The following is an 11286-nucleotide window of genomic DNA, read 5'->3' on the forward strand; positions in this document are numbered from 1 at the left end:
CTTTGATTTAATTTAGATTACCAAGTGTTTTGTTGATTAGATTTATTTTGTATGAATTTTAGACTATTCTGTTGAACCAAATCACAATATAAATTATGCCTCTTGCAACAGATATAATTAGAGAGTTTTTTAGTGTATGTCAGAGACTTAGATTACATATGTGTTTTGTTTGTAAATTCTCAATTTTAGATAAACAAGGTATTTTAATTTAAATATAAAATGAAGCAAATATTAAACTAGTTTTTGGAGTTATTGAATGAAATATATTTATGGAAAAATATTTTTTAAGAAAAAAACAATACAACACTCACGCACGTATTATATATAAACTGTGGTAAGTCTGGATTAATTTATTATTTTAGTTATGTTTTCGGTTTGTATAATCTGGATGCATTCAATTCATGACTTCGATAAATATAATCTAATCAAATTCATTTTTTGTGTGAATTAGATTAGATGGGTAACTAGATCGAGTTGAGTTTTATTTATATCTAACCATAATTGGATTGAGCAAAGAGTTAATGAATATTAAATTTAATGAATCCGATTCTACGATAAATGTATAATAAAAAAATTATTTATCTAATTATATCATAAAAAAATGTATATTACATTATATATATATATATATATATATATATATATATATATATATATATATATATATATATATATATATGTTATAAACATTGCAATTATCTAATAATCATTAACAAAAACATTAAAAACTGTTTGTAAAATATTTTTCTTAAAAATAAATATTTTTTAAATTACGTATTTGATCTAACTTAACCCAATTATAATTAGGTTGTTAAATTAAAAAGATAAATTAGATTCAATCCGATTATATTCAATTATATTAGATTAAATTAAATTAAACCGGACAACTTGAACCCCTCCTTTATTGGGTTGTCATTTTGAGCTACACTTATTATAATTGTTCCATCATGTCAATTCTGATCTATAAAATATAATGGTTCCATCGTGTTGCCATCATTATCCTTTGCTGTTACCACCAATTCATGTATTAGATTATATAATTTAAAATATTTTCCACGAAAAAAATAAAAAACTTTTCCATTGCACAATCCAGAAATCATCTATGAAAGATAAAGCGATAGTTTCTGGATATGGGGTGCATAAAGAAAGCCACATTGGGCTTGGTTGGGGTTAGAATTGGGCTATAATAAGAGCTTCTTTGGATTTGGGTATATCGGTAGCTGTACTCGGCGTGCATAGAGTTGTGTACGTAAAAGAAGACGTTAAATGAGGAGGTTTCCTTCGAAGTCGTAATATTAATAGCACCGTCATGCATGGTTTCCTCTGTCTGTATTTCCTCCAAACGTGAAACTATCATGTTATTTAAATTCATTGGAGCAGTTAAAATTGACTATTTTCAGTTACTTACGATGATGGAATAATTAATTTAAACATAAATACATTGCAGGATGAATGAAGGCATACATTGTCGCGAAGCAGAGCATGACGCGGGAAGCTTCCCAAGAGGAAATGATGAAAAAGTGGTGAGCCCCTTTGATCAGAAGAGAGTTCAAGTGAAGGGATAGCGACAGTGACAGTGACATTGATGGGGATTGCAGAGAACTCAAAGGGTTTGGTTCTGGCTGTCGCGTCGGGTGTGTTCATAGGGGCAAGCTTCATTTTGAAAAAGAAAGGTCTCAAGGAAGCTGCTACTAATGGCACTCGTGCAGGTCTTCATCCTTTTTAGAATTTTAATTTTGTTCATGCTCATTCTGATTGCTATGTATGCGTGAAATGTAAGTAATTTTACCTACAGGAGTTGGAGGCTATTCTTATCTCCTACAGCCTTTCTGGTGGGCTGGCATGGTTACAAGTATGATTGTTACTGTTACCATTCTTAAAGCTTTATCATGTTTTTATTTGGATATCCAAACTCACTGTTATTAATGGCAGTGTTTATTGGGGAGGTTGCTAATTTTGTGGCTTATATATATGCTCCTGCACTTCTCGTTACTCCCCTCGGCGCACTGAGTATAATTGTCAGGTATCAGTGCCTTAGATTTCTTGTCATCAATCTTAATGTTATTACGTTGTGACTTCCTCTTCAATCTCGCTCAATCCATATGTGCATTGGGTTAGTGCTGTTTTAGCCCACTTCTTGTTGAAGGAAAAGCTTCAGCAGATGGGGATTTTGGGTTGTGTGTTCTGCATCGTGGGTTCAGTTCTCATTGTTATCCATGCACCTCAAGAGCACGCTTTGAATTCTGTACAAGAAATATGGGATCTCGCCACTCAACCTTGTTCGTTTTCTTTCCATTTTCCTTATTTTTAGTTACTCTTGTATTATTAAGTTCATCTGTGGTCTGTAAGTGTCGATTCTCATAATCTCTATTTTGTTTCAACAGTATTTCTTGTTTATATGACGGTAACAGTGTCGGTAATTTTAGCCTTGATTTTGCATTTTGAGCCTCGCTATGGTCAGAAAAATATGCTGGTCTACTTGGGAATTTGTTCATTAATGGGCTCACTTACGGTACTTGTGTTTCACCGATCACTGTGATGCAAGCTTTATTTTTATATTGTAAAGCACAGACTGAGTATATGATGACTAAACTATTCAGGTTATGAGCACAAAAGCCATAGGAATTGCAATCAAGCTTACATTAGAAGGAATAAGTCAATTAACGTATCCTCAAACTTGGTTTTTTCTTACCGTGGCTGTCATATGTATCATCACACAGCTGAACTATCTGAACAAGGTGAGTCCTGGATAAAATGATGTCAACTCTCTTTTATAGCAACTTACATTTTTATAAAATTTTGTTTGCACCTAAAAAGTTAATTTGATTATGGAAATATTGCAACTCTATAGTACATGCTTTGGAAACTTCATGATGAGGCTCTAAAGTTTCTGGCAGTCAGAAACCTTTTCCCTCTAAATCTTTGGCAGATAACTTCGTGATAAGGCTATTTAACATTATTGGCAAGTGGTGACAGTACCTCATGCCATTTCCCAATGTCATATTTGTGGAAATTTCAGAGAATATGGTTGTTGCGTGCTTCACATTTTCATATTAGTTATATATCATTTTCTGCAAAATATATAATCAATCGAACCTCTCTTGACTAGTTAATTATATTTCAACAATCAGTCTCATGAATTTTATATTTTTGTGCATGAAAAATTGAGTTCTTGCACTTGATACAAACTTAATTGTACAGACAATTGAAATTAATGCTTACAAAAATGGTTCTATGTTAGTCTTTAGGCTCTTTTGTTCCGAAGATTTATTATTTCATTACCTAGTTACAGAGACAGGTTAACTGAATTCTAATGTTGTTTTTATCGTCATAATATTTCTTTGCATATCAGCCATCTAAAGTTTATCTTGGTTTCCTTGATCTGTTGACTAATCTTGTACATTTTTTCTATATGGAACTGTGTTTCAGGCACTGGATACGTTCAACACAGCCATTGTCTCTCCCGTACATTATGTCATGTTCACAACTCTGACTATTATTGCTAGTGTGATAATGTTTAAGGTATCATGACATTTTCATATTCTTTTGGATTCCTTCGGTGCTATATCGAACATCTTTTTTAAAAAAAAATTCTGTGCAGGATTGGTCTGATCAGAGTGCCAGCAGCATAGCCTCTGAAATATGTGGATTTATCATTGTCCTTTCAGGAACAATCTTATTGCATGCCACAAGAGAACAAGAACAACCTAACATGCGAGGTACAAGTTATGTTACTGTGAAGCAATTGCTCACACCCAATCGCTAATCATCAGTCTGTTTGTTGTTTGAAGTGTATGCATTACAGTTAGTTAACTTTAGATATTCGAGCCCAATTCCTGGAACAAAAGACTCATGGTTGTAGCTTCTATTTGCTACCTTATGAGTATCAATAATTCATCCATCCATGAACTCTCTTGGTAGCACAGGCAGAGTGATTTGGTTGCATGGTGTAAACCTGATCCGGTGATGTTTATTTTGCATTACTGTTTGGTGCAGGGTCCTTAACATGGTACATTGGTGAAGACTTGGTGAAGGGCATTGAAGATGAACGCCTGAACCTCATTATACACGGTTCAGATTATATTGAACAGTGATTTTTTCAATGTAAGAGAATGCAACGATGCAAAGGTCAACCAAGTGGGTGCATGATTTGGAGCATTTGCAACCTGTGTAGTTTAAAGAAATGTAGAAACTATCTTATACAATGTGTGATTTAAGCAAATCCTTTTCGAAATAAAATAAGGATTGCTGCCAGCCAGCCACATTGCAACACTGGATAACAATGCAGGAATTAAAATAGGTAATTTGAATTATAAAAACTGAAGAAGGAATTAAAGAGGAAGAGATATAATGATGGAGTGAAAGATGGTTGTTGGATTTTTTTGGCTCAAAAATAGATCCATCTATTTGCAGCACATAATGAATGAATGAATTTGAAGAGTAGTGTGGAAGTAATAAATCGAGGCTTTGACATGTGAAATTGTGGTTGGAAAGGAGAAAAAAATTTCTACAATTTGAAGCAGATACAGTTCACACTCACACACTAGGGAGCTTATTTTTCCGACACTTTGGACTCTCTTCATTAATTGTGGTGGCTACCTTCACGGCTCACTAAATACTCATCACTGCTATGCCAACGGCTATACAAATTATCATTACAACTTGTAATCAACATGTTTTGTAAGATACAGATTTTAAATTTATAATTCGGTCCCAGGATGTCATAATCTTGCACGTTTCCTTCCATAATTTCCGCTCCTGAGGGAACAGAACACCTCCACCCATCAATTAAATCTCTGAAGATTTGCGTCTTCGCTGTACTACATTACTTAGACTTAAATTCTCCTGTTCCATGGATATCGAGAAATTTATAATAAGAAAAATTATACTTTTCACATACATAATTTTTTTACATTCATTTATAATTGTTTTTGTTTGACTCTTGAAGTGAAGATTTTACCTGATCAGTCATAATAGTATCCTCTGCAAGAACAATTTTGCTCCGTAAATTCGTAAATATTTTTCTTTCATTGACAACGTTGATTTTTATTCTGATAAAAAGTTGATTTTCTGTGGCAAAAACCATTCTTAAAGTCCTCGGAATGGTGATTTATTACGGACATTAGCGTAACATGCTTATATACTGTGCATGGTTCTATTTTGATACTAGCTAGCGATCCACCATTAATGAATGTCGTATCGTACCACGCTACATGGTTTGAATCCCATTTGAAAAACGATATATGGTACAGCATTAAATGTAACAGTTGAGAGTTGGAACTCAGAAATGAGAGATCATTTACTGCTCTTTCACTTTTTTCCTCACTTTAATTCAACTATTTAAGTGTTCCTCGCACTCTGATCACACCATTCCATATCCATTTCTTTCTTCCTTGCTTTTTGCTTAGTGGGCTTCCATTCCAGCATTCATGGACTCACAAGGGAAGCTTTTCTTAGCAGCATTTGTCATTCTTGCAGCGGCCATTCATGAAACGCAGGCAGACACTATGGTCACTGGCACTGTCTTTTGTGACCAATGCAAAGACGGACAGAGATCCCTTTTCGATTATCCTCTCAATGGTGAGTCAGATCTAAGTCCTTCCACATTTTGTTCTTGTCTGTGTTGATGATTTAGTTTAAAGAATCACTATAGTCTCAAACTCTAATAAGAGAATACTTCTATTAGACTGATATTCAACCAAGTGCCATACATGATAATTTCATTAACTTTAGAATGGTTAAATATATTAAAAAGCTTCATAAGATTCATTTGTAATTCACAGTTCATGCCAAATTGTTTTGAGATTATATATCTACTCATATAATGATTTATATACAGCTGTGTTTTTGTATATCTAAATGTTGTCATCACATCATTTATTATTTGTTCTCTTTATTAAATTTGTGGAACAGAGTAATAAACCAAGTACATGTCTCTACTTTTTATCTCCCATGCTAACATCTTGTGAGGTGAAAGTTTTTTTTTGTTCCTGCTTCGGATAAAAAGCATGGACAAGTCAACCCTTTATTCTTTCAATAAATGAAGTTTGAAAATATTACAGGTGGCCAGCTGGTAATTTACATGTTCAATAAATAATGTGTAACCATAAATCTGATTACTTATAAAGATCAATATTCTTAAATTTCTTTTGCACCCTCTTGCTTGCTGCAGGTGCAAAAGTAACTCTGTCCTGTGTTGACAGTAATGGACAAATTATAATGTCAAGAGAAGAAACAACCAATTGGTTTGGAAGCTATACGATGAGGTTTGATGGTGCACCGGACTTGAGTGGCTGTTCTGCCCGTGTCTCAGGAAGTGGGCAAGGGTCAATGGGTTGTGGTGAAGGAGCTGGTCCTTCTCAAAATCCCAAACTCATGTTTAGGATGTTTGACATGGAGATGTATACGGTGGATTCTCTCCTTGCTCAGCCTTCACAGCCAATGCAGTACTGCTCGAGATCTTCCAACCCAGTGCCAGCACCAGTCACACCACCCAATTCTACTCCACATTTCAAGCTACCTCCACTACCAGAATTCCCTCCATTACCCTCACTACCACCGCTACCATCATTACCACCCCTACCACCAGTGATCTTTGCAGAAGCTTCGGCATGTCCATCAGAGTAAGTTTATTCTTGACTAAACAGGGTTAATCAGTTTAATGCAGTAGCTCATACCGATATTCATTAATACTTGTTGAAGCTAATTGAATCACCTGCCTATTCGATTAAAGCATGAGTAAACTTTCCATGTACGTATAGGTAGGACTAATGAAAACAACCCTCACCATGTGCCGATATGCATTTTTTAACGCAAATTTAAGTAGCAATGTCACTATTTAAGTCAAGAAAAGGGACATGGGAGAACTTAGCAAGCTCTACCTGTGTCTAATATACATTTATGTAGTCGTTCTGAAAAATCACAATCTTATACTACTTGTCAGTAACTAAGTTCAATTGGTTCCACGTACAAAATCAGGACTTTCACAAACAAGTTTGATTACAATATCCAAGGACATTGATAATTTTCTAAATTGTCTAAATTGTCAGGAAGTGGACAATGTCAGAATACAAATGCTACTGGAGGGGTGTGAACCGGGACACTAAAGTAGCAGTGGCTTTTGGAATGGTTGCGGCAAGGAGATATGGAACAGACATTACACTGTGGCATGGGTTGCAAGGGAAAGGAGATCCTTACAGGACACTTCTCAGAGAAGGGATCACTGCACTTCTTAACTCCTATAATAGCTTTCAATTCTCTTATCATCCTATTGGGGTGGTTCAACACATGAATTTGGCTTTGATGGGTTCAACCAGGAGAGTCCTTCTTACTGCTCTACACTTCAAGAGGGCCAATTCTGGTGCTGGGAATGTCACTTGCAAATTCACCACTTGCAATTAATTTATAGGCTTCTTCCTATATAGCGATCGAAAAGGATTGTTTTGAGGGAATAATCAGTTTTATTTCAAAGGTTCTCTTACAACTTTTGATAAAAACCTTCTTAACCCCCAAAAAAAAATTCAAAAATGCAGGATAGAAAATTGAATACTCTTCAATAGATTGTCTTAATCTTTATTCTATATATGCAGCTTGGTGTTGTATGGTTTTTTACCTGCATAGGCACTGGTAATGGGACGCATTTCTTTAGGATATTGTTACTACTTACAAGAATCTAAAAGCACCACTCGAGGAAAAACTGAACTAATGTATGAATTTAAGTACTTTGAACTGGGGTTCTTTCGGCCAGCACTGTTTGGATGAGAACTTCTCTAATCAATGAATAAACATGACATGCCTTTCCCAAGCAAATGCTATTTGTCAGTAAGTTTCTTTCCGTTTCTATTACCATAAAAGCATTAATCACATTCCTAATTGACTATTAATGATTCTGTGCTGTTAAATATTCTAATCAACATTTTATTAGAAACACCTAGCATTATAAAATATAAGATACATATTAAATATAAAATATTAAACACCTTGCGTAATTAAAATTACATATTTTTATTGGACCTACTAACTTTAGTTAATGATAAAAGTTTCAACTAATCAAGCTGCTTAAACATTTAAAATTTGAAAGAAGCTTTGCTTTAGGAATGAAAAAAACCGTAGCAACACCACATTCTTCTTAATTTTTACAAACTAGACTTCCTTCTCCAAAAACTAATAATAACTACACTTACTTCTCCAAAAGCTAATAACTACAATTCCTTCTTCAAAAGCTAATAACTACAATTCCTTTTTCAAAAGCTAATAATTCTAACTACAGTTTTTCTCCAAAAGTTAATAATTCTAAAAGCCTATTGACTAATTTTCTTATGATTTTGTCTGATTTAGTTACAATGTCATTCAGTTTTAATCAAAATAAATTCCACCTTTACGATTTATTTGCAAACCCATACCGCGTCATATTCCTCCATTTGTCCTTCAAATCAACCTGACAAAAATAATTAGATCAATATCAAATGCATAAATTAAAAAAGCAAGTATATATCAACAACTTCTTATCAATCTTACTTCCGTTCTCTCCTCAAATATATCTTGGTGAGCATTTAGGATTAACTTCCAATTTCCCTTGCCAAACCTTTACATGTGAAATAAATATAATGAGGTTGGGAAGTCGTATTCAAATGGTAATTAATTCTACTTATATTCTCAAATAAAGAAGAAGGGTATCACTGTTGCAATGGTAAAACAGCATATCAAGATAAAACTTGGGTAATCAAAATTCACAAATTTTTCTAGTTTAGAACAAGCACATACTTCTCTACGCCATTCTTAAGTGTCTCCTCTTCTAACTGACTCCACCTTTTTGCTTTTCTCCTCTTTGTAATGTCGGTTGGTTTATAAGTCTCTAATGGAGGAAGTTTTCTCCTCTTGGGACTAGGCAAATTGAATCTACTTACACCCTCCAGACCATCTATAGAATCCCACTGCAAAAGAGAATGAACACAATTACCTTTGATTGCACAGTTTAATTGCACATTTTTTGAAGACATTCAGAAAAGAATGAACAACATAAAAATTATAAAAGGAGAAAGAGGCGTTAAAGAAAGATATTGGATTGTCATCCCTATAAATAAACATTCAGTCTTTTCTAAAGAGTCAAAAGGAATCTGTCATCATAATAAGAAATTATAATAGAAAAAAAACACAATTACCTCATCAACACGTGCCGTACTATTCTTTTCCATCAAATTAGGCCTTTGTTCACAATTACTGGGGATAGAAGCTTGACCCTTTTCCACAGGATCAGCCTCATTATCATTTATATCTTGTGGACAAGATACATCTGCCTCTACAGTCTGCCTTGCATCCTCATTATCTTCCATAGTTGTTGTTAAAGTATCCTTAGCCAAGGCTTGCACCTCCCCAGAAATGCAATCCCCAACCTTTTCAACTTCAACCGTTGTTGGTAAAGAATTCTTAGCCATGTCTTGCAACTCCCCAGAAATACAATCCCTAACCTTTTCAACTTCAACAATTTTTGCTAAAGAATCCTTAGCCAACAGCTCCTCAGAAATGCAATCCCCAATCTTTTCAACTTCAATAGTTTTTGGTAAATGCAAATTCTCAGCTGCAACAATGCTACACTTCTGAACTTCTGTTGGACACCATGAAAATATCACCGAATTTAAATTCTAATTACTATGACCATAAAATCAAACCAATAACAGTTAGTATGTGTTTAAATTATAGGTATGACAAATAAGTTAGTAATTATGACACAGAACAATGTTATTCATCACATGACACATACTATCTTCTCAAAATATTAAATCAAAAAAATATCTCAGATGATAAAAAATGATTTGGGATGATTACAATTTAACGAAACAGACCTCCTTCTTGGTTTAGTTTGTGTTCAGTAGCTGCTAACGGAACAAAAGAAGAGTCCATAACGGTCCAGGCTTCCTCCAAAAAGGCCCTGAACTTTATGATGGCATCCCTTCTGGTATCTATGGAGGCCAACCGCTCCCTCACTTGTAAATCCAAAAGTGAAGTTTCAATGTCCTTTCTCCACTGCTCCAACTCCACTGAGAACAGAAGGCTCCCCTCTCTGGAACCGGAACCGATCATCTGCGGAATCCTAAGTTGCCATATCCTGTTCACGGCTCGGAGGTAGGGGGCATTGTGGTTGTAAAGATTCACTTGCAGATACTTGATTGTGCATTCCACCGCCACGGCGCAGTAGGCGGCACTCATGGTGGCAGTGACCGGAGAGGCATCGCAGCGAAAGACTTCCTCAAGGAGCTCGAGGGTTTTGAGAAGGGTTTCGGTGATAGAATGAGAAGAGAAGTCGTTTTGAAGAGTTTTGAGAAGAAAGATCTTCTTGATACGGAAATCAAGATCAGAAACAGAGATCATTCGAAGCACATCTTTTATTAGGTTATCTTTATTCTCTGTGTCTGGGCTCCGAAGAAGAAACTCCAACAGCCATTGTCCATGAGCATCCATACTCTCTGTCTGCTTTCGCTTTCCTCACTTCTTTCCCTCTCTTTCTTCTTAATTTCAATAGCACGGCTAATTTTATTTCTTTTATATAGAGAGAGAGAGATAATTATTTCGATTAATGTTTTATTAAATTAAATATTATTAAAACATATAATATTTAATCAGCCAAATATATTATCTATAAAAATATTCATTTTATTTTAGAAAAAAAAAATTATGTATGTCTAACAAAAGTGACTGTTAAATAAGTTATTATTATGTGTTAATTTATTAATAGTAGTAATCTGTATTATAAAAAATTAAAGTTATTATTAGAAAAACAAGGTTACATAAAATATCTTATTTTATGTGTTTAAAAGAGTTATAATACGAGCAATTGGTCGAGTGGTACAAGTTTTTATGCCTAAAACTGTTTTGAATTAATGAGAAAAAGAGTATCCATTTGGTCAATCATCCTTTTAAAAAGTACAAATTATGTTTTTTGATATCTGATAGGTATTAGTCCTCTTTAAAAGTAAAATTATGCTTGTGATATCTAATATAGTATTGGGCGGTGTTGTACGAGCATTGAGCATTAGATTCGTCTGGAAGCATTTCAGCTTCAAGTTGAGCACAAAAAGTGTCGCTGAGTGTTTAGGTTTGCTAATGCTTTGCGTTGAATGGTGGCGGGACACTAATGAATGTAATCTTTCACTACATGTTTAGAAGCATTTCGGCCCTAGATCGTTGAGCACCATAACAGTTGAGCATCAGAAATTGCATCTTTGAGCGCCTAGTTTTGCAAGAAAAATAACATTGAGCATGAATCCGTCCTTGAATCCACCTATTGCG

At 34.5% G+C, this 11286-nt stretch overlaps 3 protein-coding genes across 4 annotated transcripts; 2 read left to right on the top strand and 1 right to left on the bottom strand.

Moving 5' to 3' along the window:
- The first annotated feature begins 1433 nt into the window (after positions 1–1433).
- On the top strand, positions 1434–4272 carry LOC124837301 (putative magnesium transporter NIPA6). The gene is made up of 9 exons (XM_047312629.2): positions 1434–1709; positions 1796–1852; positions 1933–2023; positions 2119–2279; positions 2385–2512; positions 2601–2738; positions 3430–3522; positions 3602–3719; positions 3997–4272. The coding sequence occupies exons 1-9, from the start codon at positions 1586–1588 to the stop codon at positions 4092–4094; spliced, it is 1008 nt and encodes a 335-aa protein (XP_047168585.1). The 5' UTR covers positions 1434–1585; the 3' UTR covers positions 4095–4272.
- Positions 4273–5357: 1085 nt separating this feature from the next.
- LOC124837305 (Pollen Ole e 1 allergen and extensin family protein) lies at positions 5358–7764 on the top strand. The gene is made up of 3 exons (XM_047312634.2): positions 5358–5580; positions 6173–6623; positions 7050–7764. The coding sequence occupies exons 1-3, from the start codon at positions 5430–5432 to the stop codon at positions 7399–7401; spliced, it is 954 nt and encodes a 317-aa protein (XP_047168590.1). The 5' UTR covers positions 5358–5429; the 3' UTR covers positions 7402–7764.
- Positions 7765–7988: 224 nt separating this feature from the next.
- On the bottom strand, positions 7989–10502 carry LOC124837304 (uncharacterized). 2 transcript variants are annotated; one of them, XM_047312633.2, is made up of 5 exons: positions 9843–10502; positions 9162–9604; positions 8764–8933; positions 8518–8584; positions 7989–8437 (listed from the first exon to the last, which is right to left on the bottom strand). In XM_047312633.2, exons 1-5 carry the CDS (start codon positions 10456–10458, stop codon positions 8378–8380), a joined length of 1356 nt encoding a protein of 451 aa, XP_047168589.1. In that variant the 5' UTR covers positions 10459–10502; the 3' UTR covers positions 7989–8377. The 2 variants fall into 2 exon arrangements, with proteins under 2 accessions (XP_047168589.1, XP_087963621.1); XM_088107495.1 differs by lacking the exon at positions 8518–8584.
- Between the last annotated feature and the right edge of the window lie 784 nt (positions 10503–11286).

Source organism: Vigna umbellata, chromosome 2, assembly GCF_029865625.1.
Source record: "Vigna umbellata cultivar VRB3 chromosome 2, Vumbellata_1.0, whole genome shotgun sequence".
NCBI lineage: Eukaryota > Viridiplantae > Streptophyta > Magnoliopsida > Fabales > Fabaceae > Vigna > Vigna umbellata.